Consider the following 21277-nt stretch of genomic DNA (forward strand, 5'->3'; position numbering starts at 1 on the left):
ACCAGCTTCAGCACCACTGTGAGAGCTTTCTTTTAACGCCTTTATTTTGTAGTGTTGTAGTGGTAACTCAAGTCTGGTTTTAAGCCCTAGTGTCAAGTAGTGGGCTTTTAAACTGCTTGCTTGCCCCTCTCTCTTGCCTGTTGGGCCTGCTCCTTCCCTTGGGTAGCAGCAGCCACTCCAGTGTGGCAGGACAAGGTCCAGGGGCTGCACGCTAGCCAACAGGGATTCTCTTATCTGGAGAGGGCTGCCAGTTCTGTCAGAAAAGCCGGAGGCTCAGTGCCACTGCCCTTCTCATTGGCTGCAGAAATGCATGGAAATGAAGAACACCATCCTGGCCCGGCAGAAGGAGATGCACAGCTCCCTGGAGAAGGTAAAACAGCTGATTCGCCTCATCCACGGCATCGACCTCTCCAAACCTGTAGACTCTGAGGCCACTGTGGGGGCCATCTCCAACGGCCCGGACTGCACCCCCCCTGCCAACGCCAGCACCTCCACGCCGGCCCCCTCCCCCTCCTCCTCCTCCCAGAGCTGCACAGCGAACTGTAACCAGGGGGAAGAGACTAAGTAACAGCCCCGCTAGGAGAAGCCACGGGATCCCGGCGGCAAGGAGAGCAAAACACTGAAGACTCTAGAAAAGCAAAGCCGGATTTCTTCTGGAAAGTACAGAATTCTTTTGGTTCTTTGGTTCCAGAGAGAGAGAAGATGCTTGTGCCAGGTGGCACCAGAGTTTGCCAATTGATCCTTCTTATTCTGTGTGTACATGCAAAGATTGGACCATGTTACATGAAATAGTGCCAGCTGGAGGTTCTTTGCCAGCACCATGCCAAGTGAAATAATATATTTACTCTCTCTATTATACACCAGTGTGTGCCTGCAGCAGCCTCCACAGCCACGATGGGTTTGTTTTTGTTTTGTCGGGTGGGGAGCAGGGACGGGCGGAGGGAGGAGAGCAGGTTTCCGATCCTTATTTGCCGAGCCGTTTGTTTAGGTAGAGAAGACAAGTCCAAAGAGTGTGTGGGCTTTCCTATTTCTAAACTTTCGCTACTATAAAACCAAAAAGAGGAAATCGAGATTTAACCAACCCCCAGTGCCCAGAGGAGGGATGGGAGGGAGTGGGAGGGAGCCAGGGTGGGAAAAGTCTATCGAAGAAGCAGTATTTCACGTTGTCTGGGGTGGGCACAGTGCACGGAAGATGGGCACTAGGAACAGCCGCCAGGTCCCTCTCCGGAGCCCTCTGCTCCCCCGCCGTGGGCGCCCCAGCCCTCCCCAGGTTCCTTCCCTGCTTTGGCAGACGGGTGCCATTCCCGTGGATAATCCGGTTGACCACCCCTCTCCAAGAACAAGCAGAACCAGGCCTCAGGTGGCCCTGGCCCGGGGCAGGGAAGAAGGGTGTGTGTGTCAAGGAAGGAAAAAAGGTGGATCAGTGATTTTACTTGAAAACAAGCTCCATCCCTTTTCTATATTTATAAGAAGAGAAGATCCTGAGCGAAGCAGCACGCGACCCAGGTGTGTGTGAATTGAATGGAGACGTTTCTTTTCTTTTTTTTTATTTTTGTTTTTGTTCTTTTTTCTTTAAAAAAAAGTCTTATTTTGTTGTTTATTTTACTTTTTTGGTAACAAAAACTAAAATAAGGAATAGAAAAGCTGTTTTTCAGGCTGACAGTCCAATTAAGGGTAGTCGAGACCTTGCATGGTAGAATAGGAATCATAGTGTCAGTGAGGTCCAGTGAGTCTGTGTGAGTCCTTGTGTCATCGTTCGGGGCACTGTTTTTTTATGCAAGGGCAAACATCTTTGTATCTGGGGGAAAAAAAACAACTTTTTTTTTAAATTAAAAAGGAAAATAAAAGATATTGAGGTCTTCCTAGTGTTACTTAAATTAAGATCAAGGTAAGAAACATTGTAAAAAAAAAAAATTACAGAAGTGCTATTTGTTTCCTAAAAACAGTGATTTCTATTAAAAAAGGTGTCGGAACTGGAGAAAATGCTGTGTAGTTATAATTTTTTAGCACAGAGCCTGCTGATCGTGATGACATTTTGCTGTGTTTGTGTCTCAAGACCGGTGGGCTGCTCTCCAAGGTTTCTCTCCTCCAATGGCTGCGGCCCTGAGGGCGGGGCAGGGCTCTCCCGCCATTCTCCCCTCCTCAGAAAAGACTGTCCTCTCTTCCTGGTGCAGGGATCTGGGCTCCTGTTTCTGAAGCCCACGTGGAGTGTGGATGGTGCCAGGGGAGACCTACTGTCTCCTCGGGTTTTGCTAGAGCAAAAGGCTGGTGCCTAAATAAGATCCCTTCCTTTGGTGCTGCTCTTGGTCGTTCAGCCACCAGCATTTTGAGTGCCTGGGGGACAGCTTTGAAGAAAATGGCCAGTGAAGCTCATCGGTGCCCATGCACCCCAGCTTTGGCAGAAGGGTGCAGGGGGTAGGCTGGCTGCATCAGCTCTTGGTGCTTAGAAGGAACAAGGGAGTGAGATGTCTTGAAGGGGACATGGTATCTCTGAGACAGAGAGCCCCAGGGTGGCCTCTGTGTCTTCATGCCTTTGAAGAGAGGTCTGACTCTCCAGCCGCTTTCTCTGCCTGCTGGCTCCAGGCCCTGGAAATGGGAGTCTACCCTGCCCACCCACAAGCTTCCTGGGCGACCTTTGGCTAGAATGCTGTGCTTGCCTTGGCTTGGACTTTCGTCTTCTTGAGAAAAGCAGGGTTCTGGAAGGCTTGGAGCATTTCTGTCATCGTGCTTTGTGGGAAGTAAATTCCGTCAGGTGTGCACTCCTGCTGGAGACCTTTGTCCGTTGTGCGCCTCTGGCCACAGGAGGGAGGCAGCGGCTCTGCGCCCCGGCCCTCCCAGAGCATCTCTCCCAAGCCAGCCCCAGGCCCCAAAAGGGCCAGAGTCTTAAGGCAGAAAAGGGCCCATTAGTTTCTCCTTCACCTAGGTAGGCCCAGAAAGACAAGAGTTTGATCCTGAAAGTAGCTGCAACAGAGAAATACTCCTCATGTAAAACACGTCTCATCTCTGCCAACCATTTCCATTCATCTTCCCCGGATGTTGGAGGAGGCTTTAAGAGGGGCTGCACGGGCCTCAGAGTCAGGACCTGGATGCAGGTTTGCCTGAGGGGCAAAGAAGGCCGCTCCCTCTCCTCATGCAAAAACCAAGGTGCTATGTCTAGTCAGGGAGCCTGGGGAGATGCCTGGACGAGTTGGAGGAATAGTTGGCGGAGGTTCAGAGCCCAGAGGCGGGCTGAACGCCCTGTCTTGGAGCCTCCCATTTGACTTGTCTGGGCCCACACACTGGAGGTTGCCACATGATACCTACCTTCTTGAAAGCAGTTGGGAAACTGTCATCACTAGAGGCCTTTGCTCAGAAAGGAGCTGCCTGGGGATTCTCGGGGGTGGGAGTCAGGCTTAGGAATTGACCAGGGTTTTGCTGGCTGCTGTGAGCAGTCACACTCTGACCTTGCCTAGGGTTAGGGTAGGAGTCGTTCCTCAAGTTCAGACATAAGCTGTTGGGCAGAGTCAGCAAGTATGGAGTAAAAAGGGCAACCCTGCCCCCAAACCTGCATCCTGGACTCAAATTCCCAAACACCCCTTACTGCAAAGAAAGGGCCCTAGTCACCCAGCCTCCTCCTCCTTTACTGTCCTGCCATGAGAAGGCCCTCTCTGTCCCTCCAGACCTGTGGGTCCCTGGGACCACCTGAGACACCCATTCATGACTGCCCCACCAGAGCTGCCTCCAGCTCCCTCTCCCCTTCTGCTGCCTTTCCCCGTGCCCCAGTGTAGCTGCTGACAGACACACCTGAGAGGAGCCGGCCTGCAGGCGCTTGGGAGGCCAGGGAGCGGCCGGTCTGGGAGTAGGGAGCGGCCTCCCAGGCCCTGGCTCAGGAGGCCTCCTGTCAGTCCTGTGGCCCAGGTGATGTGCCCTGGAGGCAGTGAGGTCATGTTGCTGTCATCGTCCCTGCTCTCCTTCTTGCCCGTGTGGCCTGCAGGTCCTTTTTCTTTCACGGAGCCTGCTGGGCCTTGTCTCACCTCTGCTGAGCTCATCCAGAGTCCTGCTTTCTTCCTTCCTTTGGGACCTTTTGGGGCAAGCCTGCTGGTCATGCTTGGCGGGGAGACCCAGCTTGGGGCAGCCCCGCGTGGGCCTTACCTGTGTGGGGCCCATAACATGGCCACAGCAGCCTCTAGCTGGCACCGTGTGAGTGCCCGGTTTCCCGACAGGCCTGCATCTGTCCCTGCTGCTTCCCGGCTCAGGCTCAACAGGCGGCGTGCGTGGGCGCAGCTGCTTGCCCCACGCCGCTCCTGGGAGGGGGACCGTGCTGCGGGCTCACCTGTCTGCCTGTGCAGCTGCCTCTGCCGCCATCTCTGACACTTACTGTCTAGGGGCCAGCAGAACGTCCTTGCGCTCTCATCCCAAGCCCATGGCTCAGACAACACACTCAAAGTGGTTTCCTCCCTTCGCTCCCTTTCAGGGCTTGGTCTTTCTTATTTATCCAGAGGGCTTAACCGAGGAGACTTTCACCCCGAGGGCAAAAGGCCCTCCGGTAGTAGGATGCATGGTGGCCCAGGTACATCTTCTGGGCCTGTGGTCCTCCAGATGCCATGGCTTCTGTTGGATGGAGGCAACCTTGCTCTGTGTAGAAGACTGGCCCTCAACCCCAGCCCTCAGCTGGGCACCCCTGGCGGGAAACAAGTGACCCGTTCTCACCCGGACGTACAGCCATCCTCAGTGTCCGCTTCTTTTCAGGAGGTGAGGAGGTGGCCTCTGAAAAGATTCCTCTGGCCCTCCCACCGGAGAGTAGGGGAGGACGCTGAGGGTTACCCCCTCAGAGAGCTCTGGTGGAGCTCTTGAAAACAGCCCTTGTAAAGGAAGAGCAGTCCTCACAAACTCACTTCACCGCCTGCCCCCAAAGGCTCTTCTTCTTCCCCGAGGACGCCACCGTCCCCACAGCAGCCTCTGGCCCCTGCCCCTCTCTCCAGTGTCAGTGGGCCCTCAGCCCAGGGCGAGCTGCAGCCAGGCAGGACAGGGCGGGCAGCCGGAGGTCAGCACGCCCTGGGCAGGAGGGCCAGCCAGCTCCCAACCTGCCTCTCGGCCGTGTCCGTGCGCTTTGTGATTTCAGTCTTGGTAGAACGTGTGTTTGGAGTTGTGTGCTTCAAAGTTTTTGTTTCTGTTTGATTTCTGTTTTGAGGGGGTGGGGGGATACAGAGCAGCTGATCAATTTGTATTTATTTATTTTAACATTTTACTAAATAAAGCCAAATAAAGTCTCTCAGACTCATGGTGTTGGGTGTGGGGCAGGGGAGGGTGCACAGGGGCGGCCCGGCCCTCCCACGACTCCAGCCAGATTCAGCACCTCCCCGGGCTTTACGGACGCCCTCGTGCCCCAAACCAAGAGGAAGATGGAAAGGAGCTCTTAGCACTTTACTTAGAAAAACGGATGTTACAGGTGAGCATGCAGGAACCAGCCCCAAACCAGCTGGGGCAGAGGCACACTAGACCCCAGCCACAGAATAGCAGCAGAGGGCAGATGCAGGCCCCACCCCGCAGAGGCCCGGCCCTAGCCCTTCCCAGAGGGACCTTAAATAACTTAAGCAGCGGGGGGCGGGGATGGGACGGCAGCAAGGTTGCTCCAGTGTCTACAGGGAGTGTGTGACAGCCAAGGCGACGGGGGCGGGGGGAGGTCAGGTGGGGCCTCGGGGCTGCTGCAGGGCAGTGAGGTATTTGAGGGCAGCAGACCCGTGGTGGCGGGACAAGTCCTGGTGGAACTCGTCCTTGAGGGCCTGGAGGCAGGCACGATAGGCGGGGCTGGAGCGGAAGCGGGAGATGTCAAGGCTTGGGGTGTGTGGCAGGTGGATGATGAAGGCCTCGGGCAGCACCCAGAGCTCGTATTCCTGGGGGGGTAGGGGGGGAGGCACGTGGACAGTCATGGCCTAGGCTGGGGGAGGATGGCAGCTCTGGGGGGGGGGGGGGGAGCAGATTTATTCGATAGCCGCTAAGGGCCAAAGGCAGGCGACGTTAGTTCTGCAGGGGGGTGGAATATCTCAGTGCTGCCTCACGGGGCAGTGTGCCCCACGGAGGTGCAGGGAGCTCCCTGGGCCTGGAGGGATGCAGGTCAGGGCTGGAGACAGCAAGGCGCCTCTTACCTGTGCATCCAGCTCCACGATGTGGGCCACCTTGTTCCAGCCAAAGCCCACGAAGCGGGGGTCGTAGTGGGGACAGTCACGCGGCACCACCACATAGGGCTCGTAGTCGGCTGCCCACTGCACGCGGTACGGGGCCTGAGCCTCCCGCCAGCGGGCGTAGTCTGTGGGCGCGTGACCCCGGGGCCACGCGTGGTACCTGTGGGCGGGGCAGGGTGGGGAGCCAGGCTGAGGCTAGGCGCTCGCGGCTGGTGGAGGCTGGTGTGGGGAACAGCGGGGCAGGGCAGTGGCCTCTTCTACCTGAAGGTGTAGAGAAACCCGGCGTCCAGCAAGGCCAGCAGTTCGGCCTTGGAACTGGGGAAGCTGAAGCGGTAGTGCAGGGTCTCGAACGCGGGCACCACCAGAGCCGCCTTCCGCCCGCCGCCCAGCTCCAGCTGCTCGATGGAGGCCCTGAGGAGGGGCACCCGCGAACAAGAGAGGACTAGAAGGCTCTGCCTCCAGCACGGGGCCCAGCGGTTCCCTCACTAATGTTATGAGACGTGGGACCCGACGTAAGAGGCCAGCTCACCCTGGAGCCTGCTAGACATCCGGGGCGCTGCTGTGGGAGCAGGTCCCAGCCCGTCACTCGCCTGTACAGCTCAGAGAAACGACGTGGGCCCCACCCTAACGCAGACCCACTGTGCAGGGGACACGGCAGCCCAGAAGGGAGCAGGCACGCACCCACCAGGGGATCCTGCGGGTGCCGCCGCCCCGTCCACATCCACCCACATTCTGTTCCTGTCCCTCCCCTGGCCCACCTGAGGTAGTCGTAGAGGGAGTAGGCAGGCAGGAAGTCAATGTCGCTGAGGAAGACGTACGGCGTGAGGGCCTGGGCCAAGGCCACGTTGCGAAGCTGGTTGATGGGGTAAAGGGGACCCTCGCGGTACACCACGTGGTAGGCCACGTCCTGCCGGGTGGCGAGCACCGCCGAGGTCTCCACAAAACGCAGAAACTGCTGGGCCTCTGCGTCTGTCAGGTACAAGGCCAGGCTCATGGGGCCCAGCCAGTGCCTGCACAGGGCTTCCAGCATCTGCAGCCTGGGGTGAGCGGGGTGGTCAGCCCGGGGAGGGCTGGGAGACCTCCCCAGTTACCTGCCGCGGACACCCCCTCCGGTGACTGTGCCGAGCACCTTCCAAGCGTTTTCTGAGCTGTTCTTACTTAATCTTCACAACTACCCCACAAGGTGGGTACTTTCTCATTTGACAGATGAGAAAACTGAGGGCCAGAGATATTAAGCCTTGCCCATGGTCCCACAGCTACGGAGGGGCAGTTCCAGACACCTGAATGATTCCCAAAGCCCAAGCTCCTTCCACCATCTCCAGTGTCTCCAACTTCTGGAAATCCTCGAGCATCAGGCAGTAAGAGCTCTTCCTTCCACCAAATGGAACCCTCCTCTGGAAACTCTCAGTCCCCGACCACACTGTGCTCCCTGGGGCTGCCCTTGGCACCCTCACCGGTCCATGGAAAGCTGGGCCACCAGGGTGACATCGTGGGGCTGGGGCGGTGGTGGCTTGTGGGGCAGGAAGGTGATGTGCACACGGTGCACAGTGAGCTGCTGCTGCCGGAACTCAAAGCAGGCGTCCTCCTCGTCCAGTTGCGCCAGGGCCCGCTGCAACTGAGGGGGTGGGGGGGGGGAGGACGGGCTGGGTGGGGCAGGCGGGCAAGCCCCAGACAGGCTGCGTCCCGCCGGCGCAGAGGGGCAGAGCCCCCCCGGGGGAAGGGAAGGCGGCTTCCTCTCACCTGCTCGGCTCCAGGAGGGGGCGGGCAGGGACACCCAAAGAGCTCTCTCCTCAGCAGGTTCCCGTCGTACTCCAGGAAGGTCAGGTAGAGGTTGCGGAAGGACGCCACGTGCTTGTTCTTCACGCGAAGCTTCTTTGGTGAGTTCCAGTGGATCACCTGGGACCAGGGAGGGCATCGGCGGGGGGCTGGGAGCAGGGGGCAGGAGCCCCCACCTTGGGCCCATCACCACCACTCCACCCCCCACCCCGCTCACCTTCAGGTCAGATGCCTCCGAGTAGCAGCGCTCAGCCAGCGTGTGGTCTGACAGTTGCACGTTCCAGACGCAGGGCAGGGGCTGCACTAGCCACGGGTGCTCCTTGATGACGGCATTGAAGATGTCCTGGGCAGAGAGAGCCATCACGTCTCGGCCCAGAGCCTGCCCCGCCCCCTTAAAAGCGCCCCCAGACCTGGTCAGCCAGTGAGGTGGCGGGCAGGGTGAGCAGTTCCCGCGCGGCCGTCAGCCTCCACATCTGCTCCCAGCCAGCCTGCCGCAGCCGGTCCAGCCGGAGGAGGATCACGCCTGCCCACGGGGAGAGGCTGTCATGCCCACCTGGGATGACCGGCTCCTGGGGCCCAGGGCTCACGACGGTGCCTTTTGAATGCTTATTTTGTGATGTGCTGGTATTTTCTGACTGTTCAGACACGAGCGTGTGCTAGGTCTGTCAACAAGTCATCCTCTTGGGGGTGGAAAGGAGGCAGAAGCACAGCTTACAGAGCATCTCCACAACCATCTTCTCAAATTCGGCGGTCCCAGGGCTGGTAAAATCACCCCCATTTAGTGCAGGGGAAAACAGAGGCTCAGCGGGACCCGGTGACTTGGCCAGAGTCACCCAGCACGTACAGCCAAGGCTGCAACTAGGGTTTCTGGCTCTTCTCCCAGTGTTCTTTCTAAGGAACAGTTCTTCCTGGGGGGCTTCCAAGCGTTCGGTGCCCTGCCCTGCCCAGCCCCTGAGGCCCAAGAACCAGTGGCCGCCCTTCCTGCCTCCCCCCACCGCTGTCCCCACCTGTATTAAATCCCCGGCCCAAGGCAGGCCAGGGCCTGTGGTTCCTCCAGAGGTTGCCCAGGTACCAGTCGCTCTGGTTCTCCACGAGACCGATCACTTGCTTGTCTGGGAGGGGAGGGCACGAGGGAGCTGCCTGAGGCTGCCACTGGACCTCGGCTCAGGGCTAGGCCACGGGGAGGCCTGGATGGGCCAGGGAAGGGGGGCTGACTGGGGCGGGGGTCCCAGGCCTCTCACCCGAGAAGTGAGCAAAGAGTGCCCAGAGCTCTGCAATGTCGGAGGCAAGGGTGACATCTGTGTCCAGGACAATGACACGGGCCAAGTCAGGGGGCAGGGCGCTGGGCAGCACCAGCTTCATTAGCCCGTAGAGGCCAGAGTAGTGCTTGCTGGGGATCCAGGAGACCTGGGGCTGCGGGTGGAAGGACGGCATGAGCCTGCGAGAGAAGGGCCTACGCGTGCCGGACACGCGTGCCAGAGCACACTCAGGTGACACGGGCGAGAAGGGATGGGCCGCGGGAGGGGGAGGGATCTGAGCTTCGGGAGGCGTGCAGAGCCTGGAGGTCCCAGGCAGCTCTACCTTGTGCTTCCCCTGATCCCCGCAACCCTGGGAGGAAGGAGGGGGCTGGGTGCGGCTGGGGAGGAGTGCAGCAGGGCCAGGGCTCCTGCCTTGAGCTCATCGGCGTCGTAGAAGCTGATCTGGACAGCAGGCACCATCCACGTGCGGAAGAGCGTCTCCAGGATGTTCCTGGCCACGGCATCCGTCACCAAGTGCAGGTGCAGTGGGTTTTTCCTTCAGGAAGGACGAGGGAGGAAAGCTGAAGGCCCCAGAAGGACCTACATGGGACAAGCCCCACCCTGCGAGGGGCTCAGAGGTGGAAGCACCAACTTCTGCCAAGAGCTTTTCCATACCCAGTGCAGGGTGTTCTCACAACCACCTTCAAGGGAGGAGAGGAACGCTCCAGGCTGTACCTGTAGAAGAGCATGGACTTCACCAGGGTGATGACGTCTCTGCTGGAGTTGTGACCCGCACACACGATGGCCACCTGCAAGAGCTAGGGAGGGGACACCAGGTCGGCAGCAGCCTCCGCCTCCCCTCGACGGTAAGGACCCGTGGTTGGGCTGAGCTGACCTGGGGCCGTGTCGCCCCGCCCGGCATCAGAGCGAGGCGGGGGTGTCGAGGGGGACCGCGCAGAGCGCGAGGGCACCCCCTCCCTTCACAGGGGGAAGCAAGCGGCCGGGAGGAGAGGAGGGGTGAGGCCGAGGCGCCCCCAGCTGGCCGGTCGGGGCCAGGGCCCACACCAGGTGTTGGGACCGCCACAGGTGTCCAGGTGGCTGGGCCGGGGGCGCGGCGCGCCTGAGATCCCCGCCGCCGGGGGCCGGGCGCACGTACCTACCTCGCACCTGGGCGGCGGCGGCCGCGGCGGGACGCAGTCCGAGGGGTGGTGGCCCCCGGGGTCGGCCGGCGGGTCTCCGTCGAGGGCAGCAGGCCCCCGCGGCCGCGGCCGCCCGTCTGCAGGTACACGTGGCGTTAGCGATCAGGGCAGGGACTCCGGGTCCCCCCGCCCCCGTGCCCCCGCTCGCCGCGCTCACAGCCCAGGTCGCCGCCGAGCAGGAGGAAGCCGAGCAGCAGCAGCAGCAGGAGCAGCAGGGCCGCGGCGCCCAGCGCCCGGGGCCGCCCTCGGGGCAGCATGGCCACGCGCGGGGTCGGGGGCGGGGGCGGGCGCTCAGGGCGGGGCGCGACCCCGGGCTGCGCGCTCCATCGCGGGCCCTGTGGACCAGGGAGGAGGGGTCAGCCTCGGGCAGCGGGGCCCGACGGCCACGCGGCCGTCTCTCCCGCGCTGAGTCGCCGACTCACCTGCCCCAGCGGCTGGGGGGCCCCGACCTGGTGCTCTCAGAAGCCGGCTGGGGTGCAGGAAGGGGCGGGTGGAGGCGCGGGCCGGCCCGGCCGGAGCAGGAGCCAGCCCCGCCCCCAACCTGGGTTCAGGTTTCACCTCCGCCCGGCTGCGTCCGAAGGGGCGGGGAGACCCCCCGGGCGGGGGCGGGAGGAGGGCTGGCCCCGCCCCTGCCCCGCTTCCGAGGGCTCCACCCGCCGGGGAGGAAACCTCGGCACACCAGAGCCGGCCGGAGGGCTGGGGGCAGCCACCTGGAAAGGACCGGCCCCTGCTGCGCGCCCATCCCCCCTTTCCTGCCCCATCCCCTCCCCGAACCTTCCCCTGCGGAAGGGGCCGCGTCCCCAGGCCCGGGATCAAAGGACGAGCCTGAGTAGGGGCCGGCTGGAAGGCCAGGCCCGAAGGCCAGGCCTCGGGGTCGCGACGCCCGCTCTGGGGGCGGGAGGGGGCCGCGGGGCCCCTGGAGGCCCCGCTTTCCTCCGTCTGCCCCACCCCAGGCAGTGCAGGTGGCCTGGCGGCTTACAGCAGCCTCGCCAAGGTGGCCTCACGCCCGGCAGCTGGCGAGAGGCCTCCCGGGCAGGGCCGGGCATCCCCAGCCCTTAACGGGACCGTCGCGCATGTGCCCGGCGCCAGCCTGCCTCTGTTACCCCCCCAGCCTCAGGTCCTGGAGGGGCTGGTGGGCGCCCTGGGCTGCGGACAGAGGAGGACAGGCGCGCACGCTGACGCGTCCGCTCTGGGCCCGGCCCTGGGCCAGCCCCGGGACACGGGCGTGGCTCTCCCCGCGGACCGCGTTTCAGCGCCGCTGCTCCAGGAGGGCTTCCTACGCTGGAACCCGCGCCGGGACCGGCTGCCTGGGTTCTGTCAGGTTCCCCGCGGGTAGGCCTCTCTTCCCGCGTGCCCCGGTGTGGTGTTCTCCTAGCGCTCCTCACAGGGAGGCCTTATTGACTTGCTTGTGACCTGTCTCCCCTGGAAAGGAGCTGCGCACCGGACCGGGTCCCCAGCACCCAGCCAGGGCCTGTATGTGCTGCGCAGGGATGGGCCTCCCTGCGCCTCCCTGTGACCTGGAAAGGGGCTCAGGCTGTGTCCTTCAGCGCCGCTTCCAGCTGTAAAAAGTGAGGGTCTGAGAGGCCCCAGCCCCAAAAGAAGTGGCAAAGCAGCCCATCCTGAGACCCCTCCCCCAAGTCTCCTTCTCTGCGAGGCCAGGATGCCTTTCTCCGGGAAATGTGGGGTCTGCGAGGAAGATCTGGTCGGGGCCTTCGGAGGCCAGGGGCCGTGGTTACCATGGAGACGAATGTGGCTCCTCATACATCTGGGAATGAGCGGAGATGAGGGGATGTAGGTCCACCGATGCGTCTGGAGCTTTGAGCCTCCGGTCCCCTGACCCTCATCGCTAGCCTGGAGCTGGGGTGGGCATGGGTGGATCCCTCCCCAAGCCCCTCAGCAGAGACTGGGGGGGGGGGGGTTCACTGTGAGAGAGCACATAGGGTACACGGTCACAAGGGCCTGACCAAGGAGTCTGTGGAGGGAGCTGGGTCTGCAGAGTGACTGTAGTCATTCAGAACACTGGCCCCCACCCCTTGTTCAGTCTAACCACTCAGGGGACGTCGAGGTGCTGAGATGTTTGCTGGGCCTCCGAGAAATTCTTCTGGGGTGTGGAGGGGGAAGGGAGATGGGTGTGGGCATAGGAAAGAGTGCTGGTCCTCTAGGCCTGAGACCTACTTTGGCCCAGCTCTGCCCAGGACTTTGCTGTGTGACCTTAGACTAGTCAGGCCCCCTCTCTGGGCCTCTGTGTCCACATCTGTACCTGTTGGACAGGTCTAGCTCTCTTCCCCTGTGGTTTAGGGCATACTGAAGGAGGCAGGATCAGGTCCATCCTGCCCAAAGGCCCTTCAGAACTCAGTCAGGTGACCAAATCCAGGCAGGGGCCCAGTAGGGCGGGGCTGCCCTGGGCACCTCCTGCACACACCACCACTCTTTGTCTGAGACCTAATCAGGCACAGGATCTGGAGAGGAAATTCAGGCAGCCCTGCTGCTGCCAGCCTGGCTGACCTCACGATCCCTTCCCAGCCCTGAGGGAGGGAAGAGAAACAGGCTCCAGCCCCAGTGTCCCTTATATTCTGTCCAGGGGCGGGGTGGGGGGGCTGTGGCTCTGTCTTCCATGCCTCTCTTCTTCCCAGAAGTGCAGGACCACAAGCCTTGGGAGTGCCAAAGAAACTGCACAGTCCCCTTCCTCACTCTTTCCCCAGCGCAGACAGAGGGGCTAGAGGAGTCCCATTGTGGGGAACAAGCTTTATTAAGAGGATGGGATGTAGGGAGGAAGGGAGGAAGCACCCCACACTAAATGTCCTGAGCCCTGGGCTTAATCCCAGGTGCTGACCTGACTCATGACTGGCCCCAACAGTCGCTGCTCTTTCCGAGCTGTGGGCAGTAGGAGAGAGGGCCCTGTCACAGGAGACCCTCATTGTGGTCTGTTTGGCCAGTGCCATGCTGTGTGACCTGAGACAAGTCTTTTCCCCTGCTTGGGCCTCTTATTCCCCATCTGTGAAAAGGAGCTCTTCCCAACCTGGCCAGGTTGCTAGGAGGAGTCAAGTATGAGTGAACCCGGCACCCAAGAATGGGTGAAGAATTATGCAGCTGATGCTCGTGGCCACCTCCTCTCTTCTCCAGGACCTTGCCTCTCCTGCGGCCCTGGACACATCTGAATGTTCATTCTCTGGCATGAGTCGGGAGGGCAGTTACGATTCCCCACCTGTTATAGAAGAAAACTAAGCTAGGAAGGCGGCTTGGGGTGGGGGGAGCGTAAGAATGGACTGGTTTCTTGGTAGGGTGTGTTAAAATGCTTAGATTCTGTGGTCAGACCAGACCAGAATTCGGATCTTGGCTGGGCATTCTTGAGCGGATCCTTTTGTGGAGATGATATCTGGTGGAGGGGATTAGGTAAAATAATGTAGTACTATTCTCAGAGCACCATAAACCTGCGGTCCCTGTCCCCAGCGGCGCAGCCCCTTGGCCCCAGCCATGCCCCGCCCCTTTGCCCACAGCCAATCGGCGGCTGCCTCTCCGGAGCATCCGTTCCCTCCACCTCTGGCCGCTTCTCTCCCGCTACCGCCCCTTCCTTACAGGGAGGCTGCCCTGTCTGGGAAGAGATTCCCTGGAGAAGCCCCTATTTCTTGGGGAGCAGCTGAGAGCCGGAAGGTATACCCGAGGGTCGAACAGCGCTTTGAGAATGATCCCGAGTTCAAGGACCAAGTCTGCCCTCTAACCATTTTACCGGTGGGGAAACCCGAGGCCCAGAGAAGGGGAAATCCTAATTAAGTTCACGCCGAGCTGAGAGCAGAAGCCCGGGCCAAGGTTTTCTCTGCGAAGATGGGACTGCGGGTGCGCGCTTTTGGGGGGCACAGTCCGTGTGGGAGCTGGGGACGAAGTCCGGGCACCAACGATGCTGGCTAGGGGATCGAGACTGCGTGTGAGGCAGGACTCTTTGCTGCCTCGGTTTCCACAGCACCACCCCTGGGGGGGGGGGATCCGGAGACAAGGCAGCTTGCCCCCCGCGCGTCTGCACAGTCCGACCGTCCTTAGGCTGTCCCCCGCTTCCCCAGGTCTGAGCGAGACTCTTTTCTGCGCGCTACCTCCTAGCCCTTTAACAGCCAGTCCTTCCGCTCGAGCCTCTCGGCGTTCTATTGGAAAGGCGCTGGGCTTTCGGTCCGCACTCTGCAATGAACTGCTCAGACTGCCGCGGGAGCTTTCCTGGAGCCGCAACTGCGCAGGCGTAAGGGCAGCACCCCGGAAGGCGGAAGAGCCGGTTCGGCCCGTGGGGGTCGGGGCCGGAGAGTGTGTTAGCCGATGACCTGAAGGAGTAGGGAGGGCGGGGCCAGGCCCGCGGGTGCTTAATGCTACCCCGGCGGGAGGTGACTTAAGCAATGGGGTGAAGAGTGGTTCAACGGCCCCCAGCGTCACCGCCCTTCTAGCTCGCGGAAGTTAAGCAGCGGGGAGGCGGGCCTAGGACCGGAAGCAGGAAGGAGGGCGCCGGAAGCAGGGCGCCGTCGCCTGTCGCGCTGTGGGGCCGCGGGTCTGTAGGTCCAGCGGGCAGGATGGAGAAGCTGCGGCTGCTGGGCCTCCGCTACCAGGAGTACGTGACGCGTCACCCGGCCGCCACGGCCCAGCTGGAGACGGCAGTGCGGGCCCTCAGTTACCTGCTGGCAGGTGCCACCCTGGCCTTTGACCCATGCCTTCGGGGCTCTGATCTCTGACCCCACCGGCCCTCTTCCCTGCGGAGTCGGGGTGGTGATCGCTCCGCTTGAGAAGTTCCTTCCAGGTTCCCGTAGGGCGCGGGGAGGGGACGTCCAGGGACCCGCAGCCGCAGGGCGAGGCAGGCTCACCGACACCTCCTTCTGTGCCTTCTCCCCAGGTCGTTTCGCCGATTCGCACGAGCTGTCAGAGCTGGGTGAGCCGGGCCCTGGGGTGGGGGGTGCGGAAAGCTTCCCAGAGGGGTGACCACCGCGTCACACAGCCCTAGGCTTCCCGTTAGCTTTTCCTGTCCTGTGACTGAGTCAGACTGGGGTCCAGCGCCCACCCTCCTAGGCCCTCTGTGTATGTCCCCGTAGTTGAGGGCCGTGTCTGCGGGGCTCGACTGGTCAGGAGGCTGAGCCCAGCACCTCTTCTGCCTGTGCCCGGTTAATCCTCCCTGCAGTCATGTGAGGTGGGCACTGTTACGGCTCTCATCGTCCAGCTGAGGGAACAGAAGTTTAAATGAAGTTAAGGAACAGCCACTGAAGGTCCCAGAACCAGGATTCAGACCCAGATGGCCCAGGTTCCAGAACCCCCAGACTGTACCTGCTGCGGTGGAGTTTACCCAGTGGGCACAGGCGGTACAGGTCCCGAAAGGATGAGCTCGGTTTTGAGAGGTAGGGGTGGCATAGGCTTTGAGGAACAGGCTGCAGAGAGAGCAAAGGCCGGGAGGTGAGACTGCACCTCCGTGTTTGTCTGGAGCGTGATGGGCAGTCCTGGGCAGCTGGACGGCCAGTGCTATCCAGCAGGGCAACCATCCTATGTTGTTCCAGCCGCCCACAGGAGAGATCGTTTTGGGGAGTGTGGAGCTCTGAGGGAGTGGGTGGGAGCCATGTTTGTTTCCACTTAGTGTGTGGGTGGCTGAACACAGCTGGTGGCAGGTTTTCCCTGCACCTCCCGGGAGAAGGCGAGGGGTGGAGGCTACAGGGCCAGCCTCTCAAGGCCACACTCCACTCTTCAGTGTACTCTGCCTCTAACCTGCTTGTGCTGCTCAATGACGGGATCCTACGGAAGGAGCTTCGGAAAAAGCTGCCAGTGGTGAGAATTGTGCCGGGAACTGAGGGTGGGCAGCACGGGTCTCAGGAGCCAGATAGTGGCCAGCAGCACGTGTGGAGCACGTGTTACGGGCTCGTAGAGGGTGAGGCATGGCTGTGTCCACCTGAGCCTTGGCCCATGTCATTAGGTGAGGAGTCCAGTGTTGGTATCCCTTTATCAGGTGAAGAGACTGGGTTTCAGAGGGTAGAGCAGCCTGTCCCCATGGGAGAACTTGGGCTTACACACTTAGTCTTGGAAGAGGAAAATCCACATCTCCTGTCAGAGGCGTCCCCCAGGGGGAGGGGCTGAAACGCGGGGGAGCCCCCTGACCTCTTGGCCTGGGGTTCTTGCAGTCGCTGTCCCAGCAGAAGCTGCTGACGTGGCTGAGCGTGCTGGAGTGCGTGGAGGTCTTCATGGAGATGGGCGCCGCCAAGGTGTGGGGCGAAGTGGGGCGTTGGCTCGTCATCGCCCTCATCCAGCTGGCCAAGTATGCGGGGGCTGCGGGGGGCCGGCCCTGGGCGGGGGTCGCCGAGGCTGGCTGTACCCGTGGTGTTCAGCACAGCACCCCTGCCCCCTGCCGGCTAGCCACCTCGCGCCCCAGCCCTGCCATGCTCCCAACCCAGGGCTGTTCTGCGGATGTTCCTGCTGATCTGGTTCAAGGCTGGCCTCCAGACCTCGCCCCCCATTGTTCCGCTGGACAGGGAGACCCCGGCGCAGCCCCAGGGTAAGCTGCTTCTGTGCTCTGGAGTGGAGCGGGGCGTGGGGTGATCCGTAGGTTTAGAGCTGACCAACGTGCGTTGTCATGTGTGGAGCACATCTGTCCCCGTCGGCTCATTTTGTTTTCATCACCATGTGTTTTAGGGAAGGAAAAGAGTGATGAGGTCAGAGGCAGGATCAGAACTTAAAATTCAGGACTTCTGATGTCAGAGTCCTCATTCTTTTTTGTGGGCTGCAAGAAGAGGGGACAGAGCCTCGGGGGAGGCAGGGTCTTGCCCGCCTTGTCTCTGCGCCTGGTTCTGTATGAAGAGCACAGCCTCACGAGGCAGGGTACCCGGCAGATCTGTCCCTTCAGGGCTTTGAGCCCGTCAGCTGTTGGCCTCTGGGTCTTTGTCTCTTGACTGTGAGGGGAGGCAGTTCTTTGCTTCCCTTCTCTTCATGGTTGTGTTGAAAGTGAAAGCAAAGCAGTGAGAAGTTACGACCTCTCTTTTTTTTTTTTAATTTTTTGTCCACTCAGCATGCAGGATCTTAATTCCTTGACTAGGGGTCGGACCTGCACCCCCTACAGTGGAAGCCAGTCTTAGCCACTGGACTGCCAGAGAAGTCTCGATACGGCCCCTTGGGTGCTGTGGTCCCATAGACCGGCGGTCCTCCCTGCCTTGTTCCAGTGCCTTGTTCTTGGTTCTTGGCTGGCTCATCTGCCGCGGGCAATGCTGGCCTTTGCCCAGGCTGGGGAGGGTTGCAGGACGCTCCCCGCCGTGGACAGGTCCCAGCTACAGCCTCCGCTGCGGGGTCCTTGATTCAGCTGCTGCCTTAGCACAAGCTTACCCATTCTCCCCTTAGCCCATAGATGTTCACTGCACGTGCGTTCTTTGCAGGCTCTGCTGGAAACATGTCCCTCTGACAGTATGACCCTTCATCTATCTCTGCTAGATGGTGACCACAGCCCTGGCAGCCAGGAGCAGTCATATGTGGGGAAGCGGTCAAACCGAGTGGTGCGAACCCTCCAGAACAGTAAGTGTGGGACGTGGCTGCATGAGGCACCTCGGTGCCGGGGTCGGCGCGGGGCTGAGGGCCTGGCTCTCGTCACTACCTGCCCTCCCCCCGCCGCTGTCCTGCCCCGGCCTGGGCCCGGCTGCTCACCTGCTGCCCTTGTGTTCCAGCTCCGTCCCTGCACTCGAGGCAGTGGGGAGCCCCCCAGCAGCGCTGCGAGGAGCTGAGCGCCACGGCCACCCCACTGGGGCTGCAGGAGACCGTCGCAGAGTCCTTGTACATCGCCCGGCCCCTGCTGCACCGTATCCTGAGCCGGGGTGGGGTGGACGGGGGCGGGCAGGGCAGGCCAGGTGCTGGAGACATCCTTGACGCCTCGGCCGTCAGTGCTCAGCCTGGGCCTGTGGGGTCAGCGGTCGTGGACACCCTGGCTCCTGTCCGGGGTCGTGGATGTGACCAGGTGAGCCTGGGCCTGCCTGGGGGGACCGTTCCCTCCGCCTGGCTCTGTGCTGCAGGCCTGGCCTCACCTGGGCAGGGAGGGGTCCCTGCTTCTCCTGTCGCTGGCCCTCACCTCGGCCCCTCCCTGCAGCCTGAGCCTCCTGAGTGACAGGAAGGGCCTGACCCGGAGGGAGCGGCTGGAGCTGCGGCGCCGGACCATCCTGCTGCTCTACTACCTGTTGCGCTCCCCGTTCTACGACCGCTTCTCCGAGTGAGGACCCGGCCCCTAGCATGCCTCCCCCCCCGCCGGAGAGGCAGAGGGGAGGGAAGAGGGGCATGGCACCCCACCCCTGTTCGCGCCTTCCCTTCCTTCCTGCTTCCCTGATCTGGGTTCACGGAGCACCCGCTCTGTGCTGTCCTGGGTGCAGTCCCTCCGTGAGTTCTTAGGGCCGTGCGCCCCCGTGTGCAGCGGAGGCTGCCGTTGGCAGGCCGCACACTGGGGGCAGGCCCCTGGGGTCCCGGGTGTCAGCTGTCCAGCAGTGTATCCCCGGCGCCCGTGCCCACCTTCCTGTCACGCAGTTGGGATTGGCCCCGCTTCTCGCAGGGGACCCCTGAGGTTCAAAGAGGTCGGGCAACTGAGATGAAGCCACCCAGGTCCCGTGTCCGTGCTTTCTCTCGGCCCGTTCCTGCCTGGCCCAGCCCTCACTCCATCCCCTGTAGGGGTCCAGAGCTCCCAGCCACCGCCAGACACAGAGAGGCCTGCGGGGGCCAAGTCTCCCAAAGACCTCGCCTGAGGGCAGACCGAGATTTGAGCGGGGGTCCCTGTGCGGCGACTGGGTCTGTGAGGCAGACTGGAGGCTCCCACATACCCCTCTGTCCAGGTCACAACACGTACACGGCTTGAAGGCTGGAGTGTTCTTTGGAATTGTACTTAATGTTCTGTCCGTGCAGCCTCTGCTTATTTTCCAGGACAGTAGAACGTAAGCTTAGGTCATGTTTAATAACCGCCTCCGTGAAAATAACTGCCTGGCAGTTCCTATTTTCAGATGAGTTTGGAAGCTCATAAGGTCCTAAAGCCAAATCCTGTTCCGTTCTCTAGAGAGAACATTCTGGAAACCTGTGTGGATCATATGCCCTCCCCGACAGATTGCTCGCACTCTAAAGACGAGACACTAGCCCCAGTATCTCATTAAGCTGAGGCGTTTGGGAGACAGGCATTGCAGAGGGGGCTCCCAGGCTGCAGACCTCCACTTTGGCTCACTTTCCTGCTGACCTGACCAGCCCAGCACCCTTAGAGCAGTGGCCCTGACTGAGAAGGGTCCAGAAACCCGTCAGAGAAATGTCCCCAGAGGCCAGGGAGCAGGGTGCTGAGGGCCTCTGGGGTGTTGTCTGGGAAGAGAGTGTCTTCTTCCCCTTTTGTTATTGTCAGACAGTATAGTCTCTGGAGCTGGGCTGCCTTCCAGTTGTGGGCTGAGGTGTGAGTTTCCCGGGCGTGTGGCTGGGGGATGGCGGGACCCAAGGTCTCATCCTTCTGTCCTGGAGGATGTCCTTGACCCACAGAGTGACTTTCTGTCTTCTGGGACACACTGCCTTTAGTCAGGTGGTCAGCAGAGGCTTTTTTGTACCTGCATTTGCAGGGACCCAGACCCCCGTCAGCCTGCTCCTTTCTTGCAGGGCCAAGATCCTCCTTCTGCTCAGGCTGCTGGCAGACCACGTCCCAGGTGTTGGCCTGGTCACGCGTAAGCACGGGGCAGGGGCGTGGTGATGCCTGAGTGTCGTGGGTCTCATGTGTGGCCCATCTCCCTGTTTTCTCTTTGTCTCCTTGTAACTTGGTTCTTGGCACAGTGGGGAGAGGGAGCCTGGGGGTCAGGTGGGGTGGTTGACAGCTCCTGGGGTGATGTGAGACTGGCTTCTCTGGCGGGGGCCGTGTGGTGGGAATGAAGCCTGCTGACGGTGCAGAGACCCTGCCTCGGCAGTGGGGCCCCCGGCCGGGGCAGTCAGCATGCCCCGCTGGCCAGCACGGGGCTGCTCTGAGCCTGGCACTGCTTGTCTGTGATGGAGGACAGAGGTGGCTCCCAGTGCTGGGGGACGAGGGGGAGAGTCGGGGGCTCCTGCCATGCGATGGGAGCTGCTGTATTTCGGCAGCCCTGGCTCAGAAGGGCCCCGTGTAGGACAGAGCCAGCTTGGAGTCTGGTCTCAGCCTTGAACGTGTTCCTCTCTGTGTCATTGCAGGGCCACTCATGGATTACTTGCCTACCTGGCAGAAAGTTTATTTCTACAGTTGGGGCTGACAGACATTCCACAGTTGCGGTGTGGGGAGGGGCAGGGGGCACCTCCACCCTTCCGTCCCCTGGGCCCCTCTGCCCTAATAAAACTGACTCTGGCAGTGTCCGAGCCTGTGACCTCTCCGTGCCCACCGCCCAGGGCACTCCCACCCTGGCCAGGCTCTGCACACAGCCCTGGTCGCCCCTCGAGCGGCCCTAATACTCTCTCGACTTTGCACCCTCTGGTGACGGAGACACAGGCCTGCGTGTTGTCACTGAGCTGAGAAGTCTCTGCTAGGACTGGGACGTGGGCTTCTCGAGCTGCAGAAAGCTGCTGTTCCCCTCACGGAGCACGGGAGCTGCTCGCCTTGGCAGCGGCCAGGGGGCACGCTGCTCCCTCTCGCCGCTCCCTCCTGACGACAGGCGAGGCTGAACCTGGGCAGTGGGTGACCGCTGCCCCCGGGTCTTCTGGCCAGAGCCTGTGGCTGCCTGCCGCTCGCGGTGGAGCCTGGCGATGGTGGGCCCGGCTCCGTGCAGAGCGGCACCTCACGTCCTGAACCCCCGCTTGAGATCACGTGGCTTTTCTCCTGTGGGAGAGGAACGTCAGGCACCAGCCAGCACTGGGGCCGACGCTGGGGCGGTGGTAAGGTTGGCAGGGACGGGAGCCCGAGAGGCTCTGGGGAAAGCCAGATGCGGGTCCACAGGGTGTGAGCTGG

General features: G+C 61.5%; 3 protein-coding genes across 21 annotated transcripts in view; 2 read left to right on the forward strand and 1 right to left on the reverse strand.

Annotated features, from left to right (window-relative positions):
• Positions 1 to 1851, forward strand: part of PHF21A (PHD finger protein 21A) — a 183653-nt gene extending 181802 nt beyond the window's left edge. For all 19 annotated transcript variants that reach the window (XM_057748140.1, XM_057748132.1, XM_057748142.1 and 16 more), the window contains one exon: positions 305 to 1851. In XM_057748140.1, coding sequence (XP_057604123.1) covers positions 305 to 568 — 264 coding nt within the window. In that variant the 3' untranslated portion in view covers positions 569 to 1851. The remainder of the gene's footprint in view (positions 1 to 304) is intronic.
• LARGE2 (LARGE xylosyl- and glucuronyltransferase 2) lies at positions 1535 to 10837 on the reverse strand. The gene is given in 14 exon segments (XM_057748153.1): positions 1535 to 5873; positions 6126 to 6321; positions 6423 to 6572; positions 6920 to 7198; positions 7616 to 7776; positions 7902 to 8057; positions 8155 to 8280; positions 8348 to 8460; positions 8945 to 9049; positions 9179 to 9350; positions 9608 to 9731; positions 9911 to 9993; positions 10336 to 10514; positions 10517 to 10837. Coding segments are annotated over 14 exon segments (2169 nt in total). The 5' UTR covers positions 10632 to 10837; the 3' UTR covers positions 1535 to 5663.
• A 3232-nt stretch (positions 10838 to 14069) lies between these two features.
• Positions 14070 to 20686, forward strand: PEX16 (peroxisomal biogenesis factor 16). Its single transcript, XM_057748152.1, has 11 exons — positions 14070 to 15033; positions 15239 to 15274; positions 16079 to 16155; positions 16506 to 16639; positions 16776 to 16876; positions 17803 to 17883; positions 18033 to 18164; positions 18247 to 18319; positions 18449 to 18568; positions 19972 to 20036; positions 20530 to 20686. The coding sequence occupies exons 1-11, from the start codon at positions 14922 to 14924 to the stop codon at positions 20586 to 20588; spliced, it is 990 nt and encodes a 329-aa protein (XP_057604135.1). The 5' UTR covers positions 14070 to 14921; the 3' UTR covers positions 20589 to 20686.
• Positions 20687 to 21277: the final 591 nt, after the last annotated feature.

This window comes from Hippopotamus amphibius, chromosome 9 (assembly GCF_030028045.1).
Source record: "Hippopotamus amphibius kiboko isolate mHipAmp2 chromosome 9, mHipAmp2.hap2, whole genome shotgun sequence".
Taxonomy (NCBI): domain Eukaryota; kingdom Metazoa; phylum Chordata; class Mammalia; order Artiodactyla; family Hippopotamidae; genus Hippopotamus; species Hippopotamus amphibius.